Source organism: Pongo abelii, chromosome 12 (genome assembly GCF_028885655.2).
Source record: "Pongo abelii isolate AG06213 chromosome 12, NHGRI_mPonAbe1-v2.0_pri, whole genome shotgun sequence".
Taxonomy (NCBI): Eukaryota; Metazoa; Chordata; class Mammalia; order Primates; family Hominidae; genus Pongo; species Pongo abelii.
The window spans coordinates 44,619,129-44,645,246 of NC_071997.2; the positions used below are offsets into that span (position 1 = coordinate 44,619,129).

The 26,118-nt window shown below is 43.8% G+C and overlaps 1 protein-coding gene across 4 annotated transcripts; it reads right to left on the reverse strand.

Moving 5' to 3' along the window:
* Positions 1-14,996: 14,996 nt before the first annotated feature.
* On the reverse strand, positions 14,997-20,757 carry SPMIP9 (sperm microtubule inner protein 9). 4 transcript variants are annotated; one of them, XM_054547948.1, is made up of 4 exons: positions 20,481-20,757; positions 19,539-19,575; positions 18,666-18,758; positions 14,997-15,530 (listed from the first exon to the last, which is right to left on the reverse strand). In XM_054547948.1, exons 1-4 carry the CDS (start codon positions 20,621-20,623, stop codon positions 15,108-15,110), a joined length of 696 nt encoding a protein of 231 aa, XP_054403923.1. In that variant the 5' UTR covers positions 20,624-20,757; the 3' UTR covers positions 14,997-15,107. The 4 variants fall into 4 exon arrangements, with proteins under 4 accessions (XP_054403923.1, XP_054403926.1, XP_024098368.1 ...); XM_054547951.1 differs by having other exon boundaries at positions 20,432-20,555; XM_024242600.2 differs by having other exon boundaries at positions 20,428-20,539.
* Positions 20,758-26,118: the final 5,361 nt, after the last annotated feature.

The following is a 26,118-nucleotide window of genomic DNA, read 5'->3' on the forward strand; positions in this document are numbered from 1 at the left end:
TCCTGGGTTCAAGCGATTCTCCTGCCTCAGCCTCCCTAGTAGCTGAGATTACAGGTGCCCACCACCACACATGGCTAATTGTTGTATTTTTAGTAGAGATGTTGTTTCACCATGTTGGCCAGACTGGTCTCGAACTCGTGACCTCAAGTGATCCGTCCACCTCAGTCTCCCAAAGTGCTAGGATTACAGGCATGAACTGCCGCACCTGGCTTGCATTTTTTTTTTTCATAGTGTTTATAATCTCTCTCTCTCTCTTTTCAGAGACAGGGTCTTCCTTTATTTCTCAGGCAAGAATGCAGTAGTACAATCTTGGCTCACTGAAGCCTCAACCTCCAGGGCTCAAGGGATCCTCCTGCCTCAGCCTCCCAAGTAGCTGGGACTATAGACACATACCACTAAATCTGGCTTTTTTATTTTTTGTAGAGATGGAGGTCTCACTATGTTGCCAAGGCTGGTCTTGGACTCCTGGGCTCAAGCAATCCTCCCACCTTGGCCTCCCAAAGCACTGAGATTACAGATGTGAGCCACTGCACGCAGCAGTCCTTATAATCTTGACATAGACTACTAGGGTTCAAATCCTGGCTCCACCATTCACTAGCCGTCTGACCTTTCTGTGCCTCAATTTTCTCATCTATAAAATCAGGATGATAATAGTGCCTGTCTATACCTATAAAGTTAAAGTTAAAATGGTAAATTTTATGTGTGTATTTTATCGAGCATTTTCAAGTTTTATGTGAGCGTTGTTAAGAGCACTTGGTTATCTCTTTCAGGTTTTCACCCCCAGGCTCCTTGCGGGTCACCAATAATAACCTTGTTGCTATTAATACATCCAGTGCTAAGTCCTCAGTCCTGGCCCAGCAACAGCATCTGACGCTGCTGATCCACAGGTTGCTCCCTCCTCCCTGTCACCTTTCTTCACGTGATCTCCAGAACACCAGACGCCTATGGTTTTTGTCCCACCTCAAAGCTCCCTCCATCTGCCTGACCTTTCAACTTCGACCTGCCCTAGACCTCAGTCCTCAGACCACTTCCACTCCTTGGCAAGGGACCGAGTCTCCTGATTTTCAGTGCCATCCATATGCTGTTAATTCCTGAGGATCTGTCTCCAGGCCCTGACCTCTCTCCTGGACTCTGCCCTTTGTAGCCAGCTGCCTCCTCAAATCCTAGAGGCATTTCAAACTTAACATTTCCAAAACCAAACTGATCTTCCCCAAACCCATTTGGACTATCATTTTCTCCATCTCAGTGAAAAGCAGGTCACCTTTCCAGTTTGCACAAGCCAAAAAATGGAGTCATCATCAATGTCTCTTTCTCTCATGTACTCCAAAGCCAATCTGTCAAGAAATCTCAGGCTCTGCCTTCACACACAATCAAAATCCAACCATTTCTCCATCTTCTCCACCTCCACAGTGATTGCTGTGGTCCATGCCACCCCTACCTCTCACCTGGATTATCCTGCTTCTCCCTTTGTCCCCTCTGTCTTTTCTCAATCCAGTGGTCAAAGTGATTCTTCTAAAACAGAAACCAGGCTGGGCATGGTGGCTCACACCTGTAATCTCAGCAATTTGGAAGGCCAAGGCAGGTGGATCACTTGAGGTCAGGAGTTCAAGACCAGCCTTGCCAATATGGTGAAACCCCATCGCTACTAAAATTACACAAATTAGCTGGGTGTGGTGGCATGCACCTGTAATCTCAGCTACTCGGGAGGCTGAGACAGGAGAATTGCTTGAACCCGGGAGGCAGAGGTTGCAGCGAGCCGAGATCCCACCACTGCACTCCAGCTTGGGGAAAAGAGTGAGACTCTGTCTCAAAAAAATAAAAAATAAAAATAAATAATAAAACTGAAACCAGGTTATGTCACCCTTTGTTCATTACTTTGCAGTGGCTCCCGTCTCACTCGAAATAAGAGTCACAGCCTTTGTAAGGGCTTACCTGCACCTAGACAGTCCTGAGAAACCTTGTAACCACCCTGACACTGCCTCCCAGGCACCTCCCCAGGGTCTGCCCTTCCTGTTCCTTCAGTCCCAGTCCTCCTCGTGCGAAGGGCTCCCCTTCTCCAAGGTGTTGCTCAAATGCCACCTGCTCTGAGGAACCTGGTGTCATAACTCTGACATCCTCCTTGCCTGCTTTGTCTTTCTCCACGCCACTTACAACCTTTCAACATGCCACATTTCCCTCATTTTATTTATTGTCATTTTCCCCAATTAGAATGGAATCTCCTTGTCTTATTATCATTTTCATTTCTGCTATATTCCCAGTACTTAGAATTGTGCCTGGTACACAGGTGTTAAATATGTATGTGCTAAATGAGAGAAAAATGATTGAATAAAAAATCATTTTTCTCCAGCATTGTGGGTCTGTTTCTTCATAGTATAAAGAACTCAGATGTGTTATTTATGTTGCAAATATTTTCCTACTTTGTTCTTTGCCTTTTAATTTTTTTTTTTTTTTCTTGGGAGGGTCTCACTCTGTCACTCAGGCTGGAGTGCTGTGGCATGATCTCGGCTCACTGCAGCCTCCACCTCCCGGGTTCAAGCGATTTTCCCACCTCAGTCTCCCAAGTAGCTAGGACTGCAGGAGCACACCACCATGCCTGGCTAATTTTTGTACTTTTGGTAGAGATGGGGTTTCACCAGGTCGCCCAGGCTGGTATTGAACTCCTGGACTCAAGGGATCTGTCGGCCTCAGCCTCCCAAAGTATTAGGATTACAAGCATGAGCACTGCACCTGGCCTGCCTTTTTATTTTATGGGGTTTTTTCCATGCAGGAAGTTTGATTATTATGTAGGCAATGTATTAATTTAATTTTTTAATTTGTAGTTTCCCAGATTTTATGTCATACTGAGAAAAACTTTCTTTTTATGTGTGTTTGTGTCAGTGTGTGTTTTTATATATATATATTTGTTGTGGTAAAATACACACATAAAATTTACCATTTTAACTATTTTTAAGTGTAGAGATCTATGACATTAAGTACATTCACACTGTAGTGCAATCATCATCACCATCCATCTCTCCAGAACTTTTCAACCTCCCAAAATGAAACTCTGTACCATTGAATAATAACTCCCCATTTCTTCCTTCCCCAACCCCTCACAACCACCATTCTCCCTCCTGTCTCTGAGTCTGACTACTCTAGGCATCCTATACAAATGGAATATATATTCTTTAATGTTTGGAAATTAATGGACATGTTCTGCAGTGTTGCAAAGCCAAAACATCCTTTTTAATTTTTTAAAAATAGAAACAGGGTCTTGCTTTGTTGCCCAGGCTGCTCTTGAACTCCTGGGCTCAAGAGATTGTCACACATCAGCCTCCCAAAGTGCTGGAATTACAGGCATGAGCCACCACTCCGGGCCCCAAAACATTCTTGAGATACACTATGGTTTGGATATGGTTTATCTGCACCAAATCTCATGTTGAAATTTGATCCCCAGTGTGGCAGTATGAAGAGGTGGGGCCTACCGGGAAGTGTCTGAGTCATGGGGGCAGGTCCCTCATGAATGGCTTGGTGCTGTTCTTGAGGAAGTGAGTGAGTCCTTGCTCTCAAGGGACTGGAAATGAATTCATTCCCAGAAGAGTAGGTTGTTATAAAGCCAAGACACTCTTCATGTTTTCTTTTCTTCGCTTGAGTCCACTTACCCTTTGACTTTCTCTGCCATATTATGACACAGCATAAAAGCCCTCTTCAGGAGCCAGAGCCATGTCTTTGAACTTCTCAGCCTGCAGAACCATGAACTAAATATACTTCTTTCTTATATAAATTACCCAGTCTCATGTGTTCTTTTATAGCAACACAAAATGGACTAGTAAAAGATATTTCTTTTCTTTTTTTTTTTTTTTTTTTTTTGAGATGCAGTTTTGCTTTTGCTGCCCATGCTAGAGTGCAATGGCTTGATCTTGGCTCACTGCAACCTCTGCCTCCTGGGTTCAAGCAATTGTCCTGCCTCAGCCTCCCAAGTAGCTGAGATTACAGGTGTCCACCACCACACCCAACTAATTTTTTGTATTTTTAGTAGAGACGGGGTTTTACCACGTTGGCCAGGCTGGTCTCGAACTCCTGACCTCAGGTGATCCACCCACCTCAGCCTCCCAAAGTGCTAAGATTACAGGTGTGAGCCACCACGCCCCAGCTGTAAAAGATATTTCAATCTGCGCATGCTCTGATCCACCTTACCCTAACTCCCTAGTTACAGTTTATCTCCAGCAAAGACTTGCCACTGTCTGTCCAAGACTTCCAGGGGCTGTGCATCCTCTTCTGCTATTTCTCAATGTGTGATTCACGTGGCACCAGTGACTCAGCCACCAGTGAACCATATAAAACAACAGATTACTGGAGTTCACACCAGATCTAATGACTCTCCATCCAGACCTGGCAGAACTGAGGAATCAGCATTTGACCCAGGCACTCCACTGCCATCCCCTGCTAGGAACTCTCAGAGTCAAAGATCAACTGTGAGTGACCACTTGATCTGGAAGACGGCACACTACCATGGAAGCCTGGGGCCTAAACCCTCACCCCTTGGTTGCTGGTGCTTTCTGTGAAATGAGTGTAAGAATTCCTGTGTCACAGAGAAGAAATGAAGTTGGAAGATGATACCTTCTGTGGCCATGTTTTGTAAGCTCTGAAATATATATATAACATAAAAAAGCTATTGGCATTACCTTCAAGCCCCCAGTCCTGTCTCTGCAGCCTCTGCCACGGGGTCCCTCCCAAGGCCAAGAAAAGACAAAAGCATCCATAGAGTTGACATCACATTGGTGGGGGGCAGCACACAATCTACAAGTAAGGGTGGGAAAATAAGTGTCAATCAATTCTCTTTTATATTAATAATAGAAAGAAACACTGTATTACCCCTTTAAAAATGTTAAGTGCATTCATGTAATTTCTTTTTTGTATCTTGTGAGATGGGTATAATTATCCTCCTTCTACACATGAGAAAACGAAAGGTCAAAATGAGATTTTTATGGGAGGAGAAAGCCAAACCCAGCTCAGCCAATCACAGCTCAGCTACCACCTGTGTGACATTTGGCCAAGTCACCTGAGGCCTTGGTTTTCTCCACTACAACGTAGGCCTGATGGCTGTATTCACTCAATGGTGAAGGTAGGTATTGAATCAGATAAGGTATGTGCTCAGCCCAACATGGGGGCTGGCACATTGCATGACATTGTGAGTCTAGTTCCAGGATATCTGCTCCCAATTCTCTGCTCTCAGCCTCATATTGAGGAACTTCAGGGGACCCTAAAAAATACAAGAGGAATGAAGGCAGATGGGGATGGCTGCTGGAATCCGGCCATGCTCTGCCCAGCAATAAACTAGGTGAAGAGTGAAGAGTTTTATTCTGAGACTATTAAAATGTCTGTTGACCAAAGCAGGCTCCCCCTGGATCTATTCACTAAACACAGCTATTGGACCAGGGCAGAGCTGGGACTAGGAAGACACGGGTTAATCAAGACACCACCCAAACCCAATTTGGAGTTCCTATTGTCCTGCTTTTCCCCAAAGGCAACTTCAGTTGCAGAAAGTAGAATTCAGTGGGCAAAGTTGTAAACCATTCTCAGGAATGTCTGTCCGAGTCACTTTACCTGATATTGCCAGGTACTGAGAGCTTCCTTGCTCCCTGCGTGGAGCCTGAAGCTGCTGGGGGCAGTTGCAGAAGACACCTGGAGCCCTTCTGTATCTTTCCTGTGCAGGCCCTTGGAAAACCGTTTTTCTCTCTCACCGTCGTTCCTTCCTTCAGTATTTGTTGAGCACCTGCTATATGCCAGGTTTCAAGAGCAAGAAAGAAAGTAAAACACTCCAAAAGATTTTCAAAAAGAAATTATTCTAAAGATAATACACATTAAAATTAAATATGGCCAGGCGTGGTGGCTAACACCTGTAATCCAGCACTTTGGGAGGCCGAGGTGGGCAAATCACTTGAGGTCAGGAGTTTCAGACCAGCCTGGCCAACATGGCAGAATCCCGTCTCTACTAAAAATAGAAAAATTAACCGGGCGCAGTGGCACATGTCTCTGTTAGAAACAAGTGCTCGGTGCCACAAAGAAGAACCAGCACTCAGGCAAAAAGTTTTCTCAGTAAGGCAATTACTTCTACAGAAGTGTGCTGCCTGCGTCAGCCACGATCACAAGAGCACCCCAACAAAGGAGAGAAAGGGTTTTTATCCCTAATGCAGTTCCTGTTTCTGTGTCCTTTCCCCATCGGCTGGAGTTGGACCTCACAATCTAAGCTGACCTGATTGGCTAAGACTTAAAATTCTCCAAATAGGGTAAACGTGCAATTTGCTACAAGAGGAGTGGGGAGGAGAGACTGTCTGTTACTAACTAGGCAGGAGGGAAGGCATGCCTAGGCATGTCTGGACATGTACGGGCACAGCAAGGGGGTTGGTTACAGAACAGAAGGAAGTTTGAAACTCTTTCTAAATAAGGTAGTGAGATGAGGACTTTGAAGGCCAAAGTGGAGAAACGGGAAAGCAGGGAGAAGAGCTAGCTTATAACCTTACAATTTATAAACAGGGAGTTAAGTTTTGAAGAGGAACTTAGTTGTGCTAACACCTGTAATCCTAGCTACTCTGGAGGCTGAAGCACGAGAATCGCTTGGACCTGGGAGGTGGAGGTTGCAGTGAGCTGAGATCACGCCTGGCGATGGAGCGAGACTCTGTCTCAAAAAAAAATTTGTTTAATAAAATAAAACATAGCTCACAATGATTGAGCAGTCACTGTTTGCCAGGACAGGCACCGGGTATTCACTCATGGACTCCTCACAGCCCCCCTCTGAAAGATGCAGGAACAAAGGGACTTAAGAACACACAGAGAGAGCAAACTGTTAAGGACAGAGGGTTGTCAAGACAGGATTCTTCAGAAGAGGCTGTGTAAGCTGTCAGCTGGGGGAAACCGGGGGAAACCAGGAGAAAGAGTTGTTTACAAAAAGTAACAGCAAGTGGAAGACAGGAGGTGGGAGAGGGGTATAAGTGTAGCGCAGGTTGAGATGGGGTTGGAGGGAGGGGTTGCTGCCTCCTAGGAAGGGCCTTACGCTGTGGGAACCCCCACGTGGTGGTTATACAGGGAGATGATGAATATGTAATCAGACTTCTGTTTTATGATTCCTCTAGGGTTAAAATGGGGAGGACTGCAGGGGCCGTTCCTGGGTGCCACAGAGGAAGCCTGCTGCAGTGGGGTCTGAATGGAGGGCCAAATCCGAAGGAGATTTCTGAGGCAAAATCTTAGGACTTTAGTAGCTATTTCTCAGAGCCGTTTCCTCAGCCTCCTGTGGGAAGGTGCGGCAAGCGCCTCAAAAGCAGCGTGTTGGGGTCTCAACTCATCCTTCTCTCCTGTGCCTGCCTGATCCCTTCCTGGGCTCCCCTACCACTGTCCTGTCCTGCTCCAGCAGATCCAGGTCATGGCTCACCTTCTTGCTCTGTCCACCTAGGGGAGAGCGAGCGATGGTCTCTCCAGAAATAGACATTTCCAAGGAAGTTTCTGAACATCTCAGATTAAGAACTAGTGAAGGATATCTCTGAATCCAGCTGATCTTCTTGGTCCAGGTAGTTGTTCACACCGATAGCTATTAATCAATGAAACTTGGACATTAGGGAGCAAAACAACCGTTTTTATTAAAGTTTTAGAATAGGCCGGGCACGGTGGCTCACGCCTGTAATCTCATCACTTTGGGAGGCCGAGGTGGGTGGATCATCCGAGGTCAGGAGTTCAAGACCACCCTGGCCAACATGGCAAAACCCAGTCTCTACCAAAAATACAAAAAATTAGCACGCACCTGTAATCCCAGCTACTTGGGAGGCTGAGGCAAGAGAATCGCTTGAGCATGAAAGGCAGAGGTTGCAGTGAGCTGAGATCGTGCCATTGCACTCCAGCCTGGGTGACAGAGGAAAACTCTGTTTCAAAAAATAAATAAATAAAAATAAAAATAAAAGTTTTAGAATAAAACTTTTATTTAGAATAAAGTAACCTGCAAGTTTTCAAAAATGACTAAAACTTTAGGGTTGGAATCAAATCTGGGATTTAAATTCTGGCTTTGTTACATGTGGACTTGAGCCAGGTACTTAACCTCCCTCAACCTCTGTTTCTTCATCTGAATATGAGGACGAAATAATATGTGTGGTGTGTGCAGCAAATATGTATTGTTACTAATGTTTTCACCTCAGCTAAAACATTTTGTAGAAATTCCATGTGTTAAAACCATCAGCTGATCCACATGACCTGTCACTGAAAAAAAAATTATTAACAAGCATTGAGATGTAGTAAGCTTTCTTTTGTAGATACTTTCTTTTATAGACATCTTAGAAGGCATGTTATGGATAAAACAGATTCACTAAAGATTGTAACAAGATAGGGAGAAAGGAATGTACTGACCAGGAAGCATTTTACAACTGATGAAGAGATAAAGGGTCTTTGAAAAGTTATTCCACCTCACCAGGGATCAAAGAGACTACTCTTATCAAACTAATAGTCTTCTTCCTTTCTTTTCTCTTTCATTTTTTCTTTCTTGAGAATAACAGGGATGATAAGGACACTGTGAATTAATTACTCTCATAAATGGCTAGTAGTATTCTAAAGAGATACATCTTTCTTTGTTCTTTCCTTTTCTTTTCTGCCTCACTTCTTCCCTCCTTCCTTTTCCTCCCTTCCCTTCCCCTCTGCCTGCCTGCCTGCCTTCCTTCCATTTTAATGTTTTATTGTGGATAATTTCAAACATACCCAAAAGCAGAGAGAGTAGGATCATGAACTTGCAAACACCTGTCACCCAACAATTTTTATTTTGTCACCGATATTGTTTGACCTATTTCCTACCCCCATCAACGCTGTTTCTTTTGCTAGAGCTTTTTCAAAATAAATTTCAGACATCAACTCTTCAGTTAATATTTCAAAAGAAAATGATCTCTAATAGATAATAAATGCTTAAACATAACCAAAATTCCCTCATCACACCTAACAAAATTAGTAACCATTTCTTAATATTAAAAATACATCTGATTAGAAAGTAGTAATTGGTAATATGCTTCAAGAATGTGTTCATACATTTTGACCCAGTAACTTTGCTTCTCCTCTTCTTTTTTTACTTTTTTTTTTTTTTTTTTGAGACAGAGTCTCTCTCTGTCGCCCAGGCTGGAATGCAATGGTGCAATCTCAGCTCACTGCAACCTCCACCTCCTGAGTTCAAGTGATTTTCCCTGCCTCAGCCCCAAGTAGGCAGGATTACAGGCACCCACCACCACGCCTGGCTCATTTTTGTATTTTTAGTAAGACAGGGTTTCGCCATGTTGGCCAGGCTGGTCTTGAACTCCTGACCTCAGATGATCCACCCGTCTGTGCCTCCCAAAGTGCTGGGATTACAGGCATGAGCCACTGCACCTGGCCTGCTACTCCTTTTCAACCTAATTACAGAGAAAAGGTTTATATTGTAAAAAACATCCCGTTATTTGCAAGAGAAAATGCATAATGGAAAAAATCTTGAATAGCTAACAATAGTAAATTATGGTATGTTCATGCAGTGATGTTTATAAAGTTTTAAGATTCACGCAATGATGTATATAAAGTTTTAAGGTTGAGTGGGAATGTTGATAGTTAATGCAATTAAAATCAAGCAGGATTTAAAATTACAGTATTCAATATGATCCAGCAATCCTACCACTGGGTATTTCTTCAAAGGAAAGGAAACCAGTATATTAGAGAGGCATCTGCAGTCCCATATTTATTGCAGCACTATTCACAACAGCCAAAATATCAATCAACCTAAGCGCCCATCAACAGACGAATGGTTAAAGAAATGTGGTATATATTCAAATGGAAAAACTCTTCAGCCACAAAAAGGAATAAAATCCTGACATGGATGAACCTGGAGGACATTATGGTAAGCAAAAGAAGCCAGGCACAGAAAGACAAAAATTACATGTTCTCACTCATATATGAAGTATTTTTATTTTATTTTATTTTATTTTTTTTGAGATGGAGTCTCGCTCTGTCGCCCAGGTTGGAGTGCAATGGCGCAACCTCGGCTCACCGCAACCTCTGTCTCCCGGGTTCAAGTGATTCTCCTGCCTCAGCCTCCCCAGTAGCTGGGATTACAGGCATGAGCCACCACGCCTGGCCAATTTTTTGTATTTTTAGTAGAGACGGGGTTTCTCCATGTTGGTCAGGCTGGTCTTGAACTCCCAACCTCAGGTGATCTACCCGCCTTGGCCTCCGAAAGTGCTGGGATTACAGGCATGAGCCACTGCGCCTGGCCATATATGAAGTCTTTTAAAAACTTGATCTCACAGAAATAGAAAGTAGAATAGTGGTTATTACGGGCTGGGAAGGGTAGGAGGGGAAGGAAAATAGGGAGAGATTGGTTAAAGGATACAAAATTATAGCTAGATAAGAGAAATAAGCTTTACTATTCTACAGCACGACAGAGTGACTAGAGCCAACAACAATTTATCATATACTTTCAAACAGCTAGAAGAGAGGATTCTGAATGTTCCCAAGATAAAGAAATGATAAATGTTTGAGGTGATGAATATACTGGTTACTCTGTATATTAGTCAGGGTTATCTAGAGGGACAGAACTGATAGGATATATATATGGATATCCTATATATATATATTATATATGTGGATATATTATATATATTATATATATATGGATATCCATCGATATATAATATATCCATATATATATGGGAGTTTATTATTAACTCAATCACAAGGTCCCACAACAGGCCACCTGAGGAGCGAGGAAGCCAGTCCAAGTCCCAAAACTGAAGAACTTGGAGTCCATGTTCGAGGGCAGGAAGCATCCAGCACGGGAGAAGGATGTAGGCTGGGAGGCTAGGCCAGTCTAGTCTTTCCACATTTTTCTACCTGCTTTATATTCTAGCCAAGCTGGCAGCTGATTAGATGGTACCCACCCAGATTAAGGGTCGGTCTGCCTTTTCCAGCCCACTGATTCAAATGTTAGTCTCCTTTTGGCAACACCCTCACAGACACACCCAAGATCAATACTTTGCATCCTTCAATCCAATCAAGTTGACACTCAGTATTAATCATCGAACTCTGATTAGACCACTACACACTGCATATATCAAAACATCACCATGTACCCTACAAATATGTACAATTATTATGTGGTAATTTTTTAAATAATAAATTTTTAAAAAGAAAGAAATCAACCAGGGGGATGATACAAGAAATAGAAAGTAGGCATGAAAAAATACCTTAATAGAATGTATTATTGCCTAAAAACAGAAAAACAAAAATAATTACAGAATTCAGTGTGAACTTTGTAAATATGTGTATAAAAGGTCTCACTGACTATCTCAGGCACTGTTCAGTGTTCACTCATAAGATAGGAGCATTATTAATGCCTCTTACAGATGAGAGAATTGAGGTTCAGAGAGATTTTCTAGAACATCTCTTAGCTAGTAAATAGTAAATTAAGGCATAGGTGAAGCCTCAGTTTTGTCTGATTCCAAAATCAAGATTTTGGCCGGGTGTGCTGGCTCACACCCGTAATCCCAGCATTTTGGGAGGCCAAGGCGGGTGGATCACCTGAGGTCAGGAGTTTGAGACCAGCCTGGCAAACATGGCAAAACCCCATCTCTATTAAAAATACAAAAATTAGCTGGGCTTGGTGGCATGCACCTGTAATCCCAGCTACTTCAGAGACTGAGGCAGGAGAATCACTTGAACCCGGGAGGTGGAGGTTGCAGTGAGCTGAGATGGCGCCATCACACTCCAGCCTGGACAATAAGAGTGAAATCCTTTCTCAAAAAAACAAAAAACAAAACAAAACAAAAAATCAAGATTGTAACCTTTATCCTGCCACCCTGGCATCAAAATGTTAACAGTAGTTATCACTGAGTAGTGGGATTTTATCGGTGGTCTCCTTGTCTTCTTTCAAATTTTTCTTCACTTTGCAGTATTTTCTACTGAAGGCATTATTAATTTTATGTTAGAAAAAATATTATCACATTACGTATCTAAAATTTCATAATTACAACTAAAGAGGAACATATTTGGAACATTTACTAGATAAAAGGGCTAACATATCAATGTACAAAGAGCTCCCACAAATTGATGAGAAGAGCCAGGCGCGGTGGCTCACGCTTGTAATCTCAGCACTTTGGGAGGCCAAGGAGGGCAGATCACCTGAGGTCAGGAGTTCGAGACCAGCCTGACCAACATGGAGAAACCCTGTCCCTACTAAAAATACAAAATTAGCCAGGCGTGGTGGCGCATGCCTGTAATTCCAGCTACTAGGGAGGGTGAGACAGGAGAATCGCTTGAACCTGGGAGGCAGAGGTTGCGGTGAGCCAAAATTGCGCCATTGCACTCCGGCCTGGGCAACAAGAGCGAAACTCCGTCTCAAAAAAAAAAAAAAAAAAAATTGATGAGAAGAAATAAAACTCAAGAGAAAAAGATGGGACTAGGAAACCCAAGGACGAATAATATAGAAAAAATTTCATGCCTGGCTAGTACACGGGTAATTGCAAATTAAAACCATGATAAGGGCCGGGCACCGTGGCTCATGGCTGTAATCCCAGCACTTTGGGAGGCTGAGGCAGGTGGATCACGAGGTCAAGAGATTGAGACCATCCTGGCCAATATGGTGAAACCTGTCTCTACTAAAAATACAAAAATTAGCTGGGTGTGGTAGCACACGCCTGTAGTCCCAGCTACTCAGGAGACTGAGGCAGGAGAATCACTTGAACCCAGGAGGCAGAGTTTGCAGTGAACTGAGATCATGCCACTGCACTCCAGCCTGGTGACAGAATGAGACTCCATCTCAAAAAAAAAAAAAGTGATGATACCATTTTTCACCCATCAAATTAGCAAAAATTAAAGATTAATAATATCCATGTGCTGGTGAGGAGACAGGAAAAGAGACACTATCACCCACTGCGGTGGGATGGGGACTTTTGACTCGACTCTTCTGAACAAATTCTCTTAGTCTCTATTAACACTAAACATCCATACCGTTTTACCAGCAATTCTACTTATAAGAGTCTGTCTTAACAGAAATAAAAACATCAATAGGTAAGGATATATGTTCATGAATAGTTATCGCAGCACTATGCGTACAGGAAAAAATGGAAAAGCATGGCTATCCACTAATAATAAAATTGTAATACATCAATATCCATCAATTCAATGGAATATTAGGTAGTCATTAAAAATAATTAGATCTATAAGTCGGGGGAAAATCAGCCTGCAGAGTATTGCGTCCAGCCTGGCTACTCCAGTGTGCCCTACAGTCCTGCAGCACTGGCATCATGCATGTTCTCACTCATCTGTGGAGTCTTTTAAAAAGTTGATCTCATAGAAGTAGGAAATAGAATAGTGGGAGCTTGTTGGAAATACAGAATGTACACCCCAGAACTACAGAACCAAAACTTGCATTTTAATAAGATTCCCTGGGGGAAACACTGGTGTACAGTATGATCCCAAAGCAAAAGATTTCTCATGTATTGGGCAAAGCTGGATAGTCACAACCAAAATCTATCCTCTCCTTCTAAACTAATAAACCCCTCATTTGTAGCTGGGGACACGGCCATCCAGAATAAAGATTATACTTTCTGGCCTTCCTCAAGGTTTGGTATGGCTGTATAACTAAGCTCTGACCAAGGGGACAAGAGAGTAAGCGAAGAATATAATCTCTGCATTGTGCTCCTAAAAGAAAAGTATCTGTATCCCCAGGGTTTTCTTCTTTCTGCTAACTGAAAAATGTCAACAACTGAATCAGCCACTGTATCAGTCAGCTTGGGCTGCCATAACAAAATACCACAGACTGGGCAACTAAAACAACAGAAATTTATTTTCTCACAGTTCTGGAGGCTGGAAAGTCCAAGTTCAAGGTCCAGCAGGGTTTGGTCTCTGGTCGGGGCTCTCTTCCTGGCTTGGACACAGCTGCCTTCAGAGCGTCCTCCCTCAGTGCACGCACATGGATGGAGAAATCTCTCTCTTCCTCTTCTAATAAGGATGCCTATTAGAAGAGGTGTCCTGCTGGAATAAGGCTCTACTCTTACGACCTCAATTAACCTTAATTACCTCCTAAAAGCTTTATCTCCAAATACAATCACATTGGGGGTTAGAGTTTCAACATATGCATTTGTGGGATACATAATTCAGTCCACCTTGGACCTAGAGATAGAAGCCACAACAAACATGTTCTACCCTCCTAACTGTCTACCTCTGAACTATTAGACAACAGAGAAATAAACTAGCATGTTGGTCAAGCTACTGTGTTTTGGTTCTCTTTGTTATAGCAGCTTAACCTATTTCCTCACTGACTCATACGTATGTATGTTTACATGCATTCCACTGAGCAAGAAAAGTGTGAAACAATGCCCTTTAAACTGTTGCTGTTGATTGCTACAAGGTAGGAGTGGTGGATAAACTGAAATAAGAATATTGAGGGGAAAAGTTATCCAACAGCACCTCAGGTTTTGCGATCGCACCCAGTATCTAGATGACTGTGGCAAACACACTTTTCCCCACTTTTTAAATAAGTGCTTAAAACGGTAAGAATCTTTACAACAGGACTTTTTTTTTCCCCTGAGACTGAGGCTCACTCTTTTGCCCAGGCTGGAGTGCAGTGGCGCGATCTCAGCTCACTGCAACCTCTGCCTTCTGGGTTTGAGTGATTCTCGTGCCTTAGCCTCCTGAGTAGCTGGGACTACAGGTGTAAGCCACCACGCCTGGCTAATTTTTGTATTTTTAATAGAGATGGGGTTTCACCATGTTGGCCAGACTGGTCTCGAACTCCTGTTCAAAGCAGGTGATCCACCTGCCTTGGCTTCCCAAAGTGCTGGGATTATAGGCATGAGCCACTGCACCAGGCCAGGATTCTTATTTATAATGAAACATGACACAAACTTCAGTTCTAAATACACACTAATTTCCCCTCCCCCTCTCTCTTCCTCCCTCTGCAATGGGCATGCTGTCGCCCAGGGCAGCCCAGGGAGGGAGGTAAAATGAACATGATCCCAGGGTCCCGGTGCAGTTGGAACATCTTTCCAGTTTTATTTTCAGTTCTCCTCTCTGCACTCCAAGGTCATAGGATTTCCACATGCCCTTGGAAGAGCCTTTGGAAGGTATTTTCATCCTTCCTACTGGTAAAATGGCATCAAGGGTCCCCACCGGTTCAAGATGGGGACCTTAACTATATGGTGATGAAGACAGGGACACCCTGGCAGTAGCAGGTAGCCTTTGGCCACCTCTGCAGCAGGCTGGTGTTTGGGATCCAGGAGGCACGGGAAGTCAGCACTCTGGAGGACCTGGTTGGGGTCACCCTGGACCAGGTGCAGATAGTGGGAAGCTGGATATGTGAAATGGCAGGTGCTGGTGAACTTGCACTCATCCTCCCTTGTGGCCTCACGTTCCTGTGATGGGAAGAAGCCGGGGAGTCCCAGGTCTTTGGCAGTCATGTGGGGTCTTTTGAAAGCAGGGTACCCATCCGTTAGCTTGGGGTTGGGGTTAGGGATGGGCCTGTAAAACTCTTTGTCCCGGAGTTGAGCATCGAGCTTTGCCTGCTGTGGAAACAAATCACACATGAATGGAGGGGTGAGAGAGATGAGAGATGATGTAGCTTTTCTTGGAAGCATCCAAGACAGAGAACACCCTTCTTTATTTTCTTAAAACTTTAAATTAGTCCTTGAATGGTAACATATACAACAGAGGGAATACTGAAATTACACAAAAGGGTTTAAAGTGAAACGTGGCCGGGTGCGGTGGCTCACGCCTGTAATCCCAGCACTTTGGGAGGCCGAGGCGGGTGGATCACAAGCTCAGGAGATCAAGACCATCCTGGCTAACACGGTGAAACCCCATCTCTACTAAAAATACAAAAAATTAGCCGGGCGTGGTGGCAGGTGCCTGTAGTCCCAGCTACTCGGGAGGCTGAGGCAGGAGAATGGCGTGAACCCAGGAAGGCGGAGCTTGCAGTGAGCCGAGATCGCGCCACTGCACTCCAGCCGGGACCACAGAGCGAGACTCCCTCTCAAAAAAAAAAAAAAATTATATGTATATATATATATACATATGTGTATATATATATATATATATGTGTATATATATGTATATATATGTGTATATGTGTGTATATATGTGTATATATGTATATATGTGTGTATATATGTATATATGTGTGTATATATGTATATATGTGTGTATATATGTGTATGTGTATATGTGTATATATGTATATGTGCATATATGTATATATATGTGTATATATATGTGTGTATATATATATATGTATATATATAAAGTGAAACCTAAGTCTGTTTTCCACTGTCCTCCTCCCTCGGTTCCCATCTCCAGAGACAACCACTGCTATCAGTGCTTTTTGTATCTCTCTAGAAATATTTGATGTGCATATGAACATGTATGTGTATATCTTCTTCCCTTGGTTTGCACAGAAATGATGAATATTATATTCCATCCCACACTTTGCTTCCATTAAATAACATCTCAGAAATTAATCCATCTTTGTTTGTTTAGATCTTTTTTTAGTGGGGAAACCTCAGGACAGGAAAAGAATTTTAAGCAATCTTGAAAAGAGAAAATGATAAAGGAGAAAACTGATAAATCTAACTACATTAAAAATTAGAATTCACACTCCCTGAAATACTTAGTGCAAAGACAAACCACAAACTGGAGAAGAGTTTATCCACATGTATAACTGACAAATGAAAAATGCTTAGGGCCAGGTGTGGTAGCTCATGCCTGTAATCCCAGCACTTTGGTAGGCTGAGGTGAGTGGATCACTTGAGGACAGGAGTTCGAGACCAGCCTGGCCAACATGGTGAAACCTTGTCTCTACTAAAAATACAAAAATTAGCTGGGCGTGGTGGCAGGCACCTGTAATCCCAGCTACTTGGGAGGCTGAGGCAGGAGAATCGCTTGAACCCGGGACACGGAGGTTGCAGTGAGCTGAGATCGCACCACTACACTCCAGCCTGGGCAACAGAGCCACACTCCTTCTCAAAAAAAAAAAAAAAAAGTAAAAATGCTTAGAATATTTTTTAGAACTCCTACAAATTAATAAGGAAAAGACAAACAATCCAGTAGAAAAATGAGCAAAAGACATGAACAGACATTTTATAAAATAACAAATATCCATCAACAAATGAAAAGGTGTCCAACCTCATTAATAGTCAGTGAAATGAAAATTATGACCACAGGAATATATGATTTTGCACCCACCAAATTGGCAAAAATTAAAACGTCTGCCATTTTAATTTTTGCAATGGCAAGATTGCAGAGCAACAGAAGTAACCGTCTCCTGCTGGCCATAATGTAAATTGGTACAACTGCTTTGGAAAACAGTGATTTTACCTAATACTCCATGACAAACAATTCCACTCCTGGAATGGATAAACTCTTGAACATTAGGATGTGACTTATCTCATCTTCAATGCAGCATTTGGGAGTGGGAAGAGTAGGAATAAAGCACCCAAATGTCCACCAATAAGAAGAGACAGATACAGAAGAGACAAATACGGTACACTGTGGCATATTCATGCAATGTAATACTATGCAGCAGAAAATGAATAATATGCCATAATGTTTAGCAAAAAGTGACAGTTGTGGAAGGGTACAAATCCAATATGTAATAAAGTTCAAAAAGGCAAAACCAAGGAATATATACATATAAGGTAAAATGAGTTTTTAGAAAAACACATAAGGGAATGATTTTTTTTGCGGGGGATAGAGTCTCACCCTGCCTCCCAGGTTCAAGCGATTCTCATTTCTCGGCCTTCCAGGCAGCTGAAAATATAAGCGTGCACCAACATGCCAGGCTAATTTTTGTATTTTTTGTAGAGACGGGATTTCACCATGTCAGCCAGGCTGGTCTCGAACTGCTGGCCTCAAACTCCTGGTCTCAAACCCCTGGTCTCAACTCCTGCCCGCCTCTGCCTCCCAAAATGCTGGGATTACAGGTGTGAGCCACTGCGCCTGGCCTACAAGGGAATGATTAACCACTTCTGGAGATGGGAGGAGGGGTAAGTTTGTGGGTTACCCAAGAGGCTACAAGGTACTGCTAATGTTAATGTGCCATGTTTTAAGCTGTCTGTAATGGTTACATCGGTGTTCATCAGTGTAATTTAAACTCTAAATGTGTATTATTTACAATCTTTTGTATGCATGACATATTTGACATACATTTGAAAACATACACACATGGCCGGCCACGGTGGCTCACGCCTGTAATCCTAGCACTTTGGGAGGCCGAGGCAGGTGGATCACGAGGTCAGGAGTTCAGGATCAGCCTGGCCAAGATGGTGAAATCCCATCTCTACTAAAAATACAAAAATTAGCTGACCCAGTGGCAGGCGCCTGTAATCCCAGCTACTCAGGAAGTTGAGGCAGGAGAATCGCTTGAGTCTGGGCGGGCAGAAGAGGTTGTAGTGAGCCGAGATCGCGCCACTGCACTCCAGCCTGGGTGATAGAGTAAGACTCCTTCTCAAAAAAAAAAAAAAAAAAAAAAAAAAAATACACACACATACATGCACATGCACATAAAAGATCTCTAAGTCACATCTCCTGGCAGTGGATATTGTTCTAACAAGTGCCCAAATGTCCACATTTGTAATACAAATGGAGCAACAGAGAGGATTTCAGTGGACAGTTGATTGAATGACAGGACTTGCATGCCTTCCTACCTCTTGCGGCGTGACCCTGGAGTATCTGTGCTTCCCGTAGGGCTGATAGTCGACCATGTGGGAGCTTTGGTATATGTCTAAATCCACAGGGTCCTAAAGCACAAGGAGAATATAAAACAAGAGATTCCCTCTCGTCACTCCTCCGCTTAAAGCCATTCAATGGCTTCTTGCTGTTTGTAGGACAAAGGCCAACTTTGGGGCCTGACATTCAGAGCCCAAATGATCTGGCTGTGACCCACTTTTACCATCCCACTACCTTCCTGCCTTCTCTACTCCAGCCTTACTTCTTCCCACTCGCATGGGCCTGGCATGTGCTCTTTCCTATCTCCTGATGGAAATGCAAGTTGCCCTCCTCACAGACTAGCAAACTCCTACCTATCCTCCAAGACCCAGACTGAATGTCACTTCCCCAAAACATCTCTCCCACCCTTTTACTCTCCACCTCCCAAGAGTTAAACCCTTTCCTTGTTTCTTACAACCCTCCACAACAGCACTTACAGGGTGTACTGTGATGGATTTAATGAAGTACACTAGATCACGTTTAGTGTACTTAGACATCTCTGCAGTCCCAAAGCCCAGCACAGGGCCTGGCACTCTGTGGGTGACTAATAATTGCATGCTGAGTAAATAACTGAACCCCCAGAAAATTATAAAAAAGAGAACTCAGTTCTCTTCTTCTTCTTGTACAAAACAAACAAACAAAACAAAATAAAAACAAAACAAAACAAAACAACAACAACCAAAAAAAACCCCAAAACTATCATTCCAGAAAGATGAGCAGAAGGAGCCTCAAGGAGCCTGGCCCTTCCAGGGCCTTGATGAGGCTACCCAACCCTGAGACCTTCACAGGGGACAGAAACCCACATCACTCACCTGTCCCGGGTATTTCACACCTGCCATGGCAAAAGACCTAGACACAGACAAGTTGTTTAGCCCTGCTGTGCCACACACAAGGAAAGTAGCCACTATCTTCAAGCTGTGCCAGCCAACCATGGCTGCCCCAGCTTTCTTAGCCCACTCCTCCCCATCTTCCCTGGGCTCCTACCCCACATGTCACTCCATCATCAAGGGGTTGGTGGTGATACCAGGGCCCCTGGGACAAAGGGGCTGGAGCAGGACTCAGGAGGAATGAGGGCTGTTTAGAAGATCACATTTACTGATCAGGTTTACTGTTTGAGAGGCATAGCTGATCCTAGGGCAAGTGAAGTGCTGGTAAATGTTTAACAACCACGTTTTCAGGGAAAATAGGCCCTGGGTTTATAGCATCTGCCAATTTCTGTGGTGTAGATGCTCCTGTCATGGCTCATTTCAGGCTATCAACATAATGTCATTGGCACTGAGTTGCACAGATATGCACAGGATGGGCTCTTGTGAGCCAGTATGAACTGGCTCCAGCTCACATGTTCCTCTGAACCAGGCCTCAGCACTTCCCCTGAACGGAGGAAGGCCCAGGCCTAGGACTCAGAGCCACCTTGATTCAGAGGGGAGTATCCAAGGTGAAGAAAGTTGCAAGACTCTGCATTCCCAGTTGAACAACAGTAGTTTGTAGGCCTAACACTGACCCCTCCCTTCCAGCCCTAAAGTCCTAGCGAGGGCCTCGCCGCACAGACTCCTTGTGTACATGGCCCCTAGATCCTTGAGGGGTACTCCACTGCATTCCCAGGGAACCCTCCCCTAAGCCCCACTCCCTTCAGCAGACTGTGGCCCAGCAGGGTGGTGCCCAGACCTCAACCAACATCTGTATCCCCTCCCTTTTGCTCACTGACAGCTTCTCTCCTAGGGCTGGGGACCAGCTGCCACGCAGACAGAGCCTACCCCTTCTTCTGCCAGGGCAAGACAACGCTCCTGCCCTCCCACCTCCAGGTGCCCTTGCCACATGGAGAGTCCTGTTGCTGTGTCCCACTGCCACGCCTGTCTTTGAGTTGAGCTCCGACCCGTATGATGAGGGTCCCTGTCATTGTGAGGTGAGTAGGTGGCTGCTCGGGCTGACTGCAGGTCAGTTCCCCCGTCCCTGGCTCACCAGAGCCAACATGAATCCTGGCAGCATTGGAAGGTCTTGGGGACCAATGCTTTCCAATACTCTACAGAATCTTTCTAGTCCTAGGAGAGAAGATAAATAGAGCCCATGTGGTTTACAACATCAGACCGCATGTGACTAAATCCACTTCACACCATAGACTGCCACCCAGGCCTCTGTTGCCTGAAAGGCTGGCTCAAAATTGTCAAAATGTCATACTTTTTGACATTCATAGTGTGTGGCTACAATAAAAAAAAAATACAGAAACAAGCGTTGATGAGGATGTGGAGAAATTCCACTTCTAGTTATAAATAAAAAAGAATTGAAAGCAAGGGCTCAAATGGATACCTGTATACCAGTGTTCACAACAGCATGATTCACAATAGTCAAAAGGTAGAAACAACTTAAATGTCCTTCAGAGATGAATGGATTTGGTATATATGTACAATGGAATATTATTCAGCCTTAAAAGGGAGTCCAGGCACAGTGGCTCACGCCTGTAATCCCAGCAACTTGGGAGGCCGAGGCAGGCATTTGCCTGAGGTGAGGAGTTCCAGACCAGCCTGACTAACATGGTGAAACCCCGTCTCTACTAAAAATACAAAAATTAGCCGGGCATGGTGGTGCGTGCCTGTAGTCCCAGCTACTCGGGAGGCTGAGGCAGAAGAATTGCTTCAACTCGGGAGGCAGAGATTGCAGTGAGCTGAGATCACACCACTGCACTCCAGCCTGTATAACAGAGCGAGACTGTCTCAAAACAAAATTAAAAAAAAAAAAAAAAAAAAAATTCTGACACGTGCTACAGCATGGATAAACCTTGAGGACATTATGCTAAGCAAAATAAAGCGAAATAAGCCAGTCACAAAAAGAAAAATGCTGCATGATTCCACTTCTGCGAGGTACCTAGAGAAGTACAATTCATAGAGATAGAAAGTAGAATGATAGTTGCCAGAGACTGAGGAGAGGAATGGGGAGTTATTGTTTAATGGATATGAAGCTTCTGTTTCAGAATATTAAAAAAAGTTCTGGGAATGGATGGTGGTGATGGTTGCCCATTGTGAATGTACTTAGTGCCACTGAGTTATGCACTTAAAAGTGATTAAAATGGTAAACTGTTATATATATGAAATTGTGTATATATTTATGTATATTTTATATATTTTATGTAATTATATACAAATACGTATATTTAATTTTATATATAATATTAAATACATGTTATATATATTATATATATAATTTTAATAATCCACCTTCTTTAAGGGACACCTCCTCTATAAAGCTTTCCTTTATCTCACTAGGTGCCACCATAGACTCATTTATCTAACCAATATTTGCTGAGCACTTATTTTGTGTTTGGGCATTGTTCTGAACTTTATAGATTCAAGAACAACAAAAATAGACGGAAATCTCTGCTTACGTTCTGGTGAGATGAAAACATAGAGCAAACACAGTAATAAGCAGGTCACCCTCCATTAGATACAGCAAACAAGCCAGGTGATGCACAAGAGGATGACTAGTGGGCACTTCAGATGGGAGGTCCAAGAAGGTCTCTCTGAGAGGGTGATGTTATAGCAGAGATCTGAAGCATGGGAAAGAACCAGCCATGCAAAGATCTGAGGATAAGGGGTTCCAGACACAGCAATCAGCTAGTGCAAAGCCTAAAGGCAGGAACCACTGAGAACAAGAACAACCAGCCATGTGCCTAGAAAGGAGTGAATGATGGGCAAGGTCAAGAGATTGAGTTGGCTGGGAATCTCTGGCATTCCTCTTCTTTCTTTAATGAAATGCCAACTTCCCCTCAGAGAATTATTTCTTGCCTTTCTTTGAGTGTGTCCACAGAATTCATGTGTTAGAAATTTGGTCCCCAGCATGGCAGTGTTGGGAGGTGAGGCCTTTAAGATTTGATGAGGTGGTTAAGAGGGATTAATGCCACTCTCTTGGGACTGTGCTAATTCTCACCATAGTGAATGAGTTATCGCTCTCTCAGGACTGGATTAGCTAACCCAAGAGCCAGCTGTTGTAAAGTGAGGCAGCCCCTCATGTTTCGCCACTTTTGCACACACTCGCTTGCCCTCCCATTTTTGTACCATGTTATGATACAGTATGAAAGGCCTTGCCAGAAGCTGCTGCCATGCCCTTGAACATCCTAACCTCCAAAACCGTGAGCCAAATAAACTTCTGGCTTTTGTTGTTGTTGTTGTTTTCAATTGAGATAGAGTCTTGCTCTGTTGCCCAGGCTGGCGTGTGCAGTGGCGTGATCTTGGTTCACTGCAACATCCACCTCTTGGGTTCAAGCAATCGTCCCACCTCAGCCTCCTGAGTAACTAGGATTATTGGCATGCACCACCATGCCAAAGTAACTTTTTTTGTATTTTTAGTAGAGATGAGGTTTCACCACGTTGGCTAGGCTGGTCTGGAACTCCTGAACTCAAGTCATCTGCCCACCTTGGCCTCCCAAAGAGCTAGGATTACAGGCGTGAGCCACCAGGCCCAGCCTTAAACTTCTGTTTTTTATAAATTATCTAGTCTGTGGTATTCTGTTATAGCAACAAAAAATGGACTAAGATACTCCCCTTTGGGGATCACATGGCGTGAGTGGTGCTGATCCTACTCCAACTCTAAATGGGCATGTTGCCACCAGAATATTCCACTCTTTAGGCCACAGTGATTGATTCAGGGGGAGGCTCATGATCCAAGCTGGACTGATGAGTGCCATCCCTGGCTCTTGGGAAGGAAGAGCTGAAACAGCAGACACTAAGAACCATGTGAGCCTGAAGCTGCCTGAAGCCACTGTGTAGAGAAAGCCAGGCAAATAATAAAATCAGCACAAAGAATACCCCAGAGATAGAAACAGCAACAGCATTTTGACTAACACTGAGCCCCTGGATATAACCATGCCTGAAGCAAGCTTGATCTACATCTACACTTCGCAGTTTATGTGAGCCAGTACATTCCTTTTCTTGCTAAAGCCAATTTCAGTTGAGTTTCTGTAACCGCCAGCTGAAACAATACCTACAAATTCAAGGTTGGAGTGCTTACGTAGTTATTTCTCCTAACTAACTCTGGGATTCTTGAGGGAAAGAGCTGGATCTTACTTTTTATTCTTCAGTGCACTGACACTTAAGCATGGGGATTTAAGAAGTGCTTGTGAATTAAATAAAACTGAAAGAGATGGCAAAGGCTAAGGCAAAGAACAGAGTGGCCACAGGGATATGAGTGGAGGGGACAGCTGGGGCATAAATGATTTTTGTGCCCCAAGTATGTATTTTTCAGAAAAATATTACCAAGTACATTTTTGGAGTCCTGAATTCAAATTCTGATACTTGCTATCCTCATGTCTTTGGGTAAATCATGTAAGATTAATAAAAGGCAGTTTGAGCATCTGTAAAACAGAGGTAACACCTACCTAAAAAGAGCGTAGGAAGTCAACAGATATGTCTGTGAAGGTGCTTGGGGTTCTTCATACCAATATTTGCCCCCATATTTTTTGAGTTCCTGCTATATCTCAGGCATTGTGCAAGGGCCTGGAATTATGGTAACGAAATAAAATAGAAATGGTCTCTGTCCTTACGAAGTTACAGTACGATGGGAGATAAATATGCAAATAATCACACAAGTGAGTCTTTCATTACAATTTTGACAAGTGCTATGAAGGAGAAATGTGGAGTATCAGAGGTTGATCCACTCTTGGGATCCGGTCAGAGAAAACTTGCCTCAAGTAATGACATTTTAACTCAGTTCTAAAGGGGAAGGAGACTTCTGTTCACTGCCCTAGGGCAGGAAATAGACTTCCCATGTATAGGAGAGAGGCTGCTCTGCTGGAACAGAGCCAGGAGGGACAGGGGCAGCTCCAGATGAGGCTGGAGAGGGGATGCTGCCTCATCAAGCAAGGTATGGGAAGAACTTTGACTTTATCCATTGTAGGCCACTGGATGATGATGATGATGGCTGGGACAGTTGGATGAGATGGCAGTAGATATGGAGAGAAGTGAGTAGGTTCAAGGGACATTAGGAAAGTAGACTGCATAGGATTTAATCATTACCAGAAAAAGGCAGTGGCAAGACAGAGTAGGGTCAAAAAGATTCCCAGATTTCTCAAATAAGCCATTGGAGCTTGATGGTCCTTTGATGAGGTGGGAAAGGCAGAAGGAGGCATCGGTTTGGGAAGTGCTATGGTTTGAATATTGTCCCCTCCAAAACTCACGCTAAAATTTAATCTATGCTCCAAAACTCCCGCTGAAATTTAATCTATGTGGCAGCATTGAGAGGTGGGGACTTTACAAGGCGACTGGGTCATGAGGGCTCTTCATGAATTAATGGGTTAATAGATTAATGGGTTATCATGGGAGGGCAACTGGTGTCTTTATAAGAAGAGGAAAAGAGACCTGAGCTAGCACGTTAGCATGCTCAGCCCCTCACCAGGTGATGCTCTGCTCTGCTCTGCTCTGGGACTCTGATGGGTCCCCACCAGCAAGAAGGCTGTCACCAGATATGGCCCCTTGACCTTGGACTCCGCAGCCTTTATAACCGTGAGAAATAAATTACTTTTCTTTATGAATCACCCAGTTTCAAGAATTCTGTTATAAGCAACAGAAAATGGACTAATAGCAGGAATAAATCTATGAGTGCAGTTGGGGTCCTATTCCAGTTGTGGAGCCTGTGTGGTTTCCAAGAAGAGGTGAGTAAACACATGGGCAGAAGGATTTATAGTTCAAAGAAGAAAGTTCTGAACATGTTATACACTCTGGAATTGCTGACGATATAAGTGGTACTTGAAGCTATCAGAGAGGATGGATAATATCCCTAATTTAGGTACTACAGCCTCCCAAGTAGCCCTGCAGAGCAACCCTGCCCTGGCACTAAAAGGCATTCTGTGCCTCCCAAATGGAGTGTTCAAGGGCAGCAGGAGGGAAATCAGGCCAGAAGGATGATAAGGTCACTGGCACTTGTGCTCACAGGCCTTGCTGGTCCATGTACTCGAGCCTCTTTTTGGCCCCCTTTGTGTGCCACCTTCACTGCAGTCAGGTTTCTTTTTTTTTTTTTTTTTTTTGAGACAGTCTCACTCTGTCACCCAGGCTGGAGTGCAGTGGCACGATCTCAGCTCACTGTAATCTCTGCCTGCTGGGTTCAAGCGATTTTCCTGAGTAGCTGGGATTACAGGTGTGTGCCACCACGCCCAGCTAATTTGTGTATTTTTAGTAGAGAAGGGGTTTCACCATGTTGGTCAGGCTGGTCTCGAACTCCTGACTTCATGATCTGCCCACCTCAGCCTCCCAAAGTGCTGGGATTACAGGCGTGAGCCACTGCGCCCGGCATGTTTCTGCAGAATCTCTTAGCTTCAGTGCCAATGCAGCAACGTTAGTGCAACAAGCTGCAGGAGTGGCTGGGCCCTCAGCTCAGCCACCCACTGGTTATGGTAGTGTGGACAAGTCA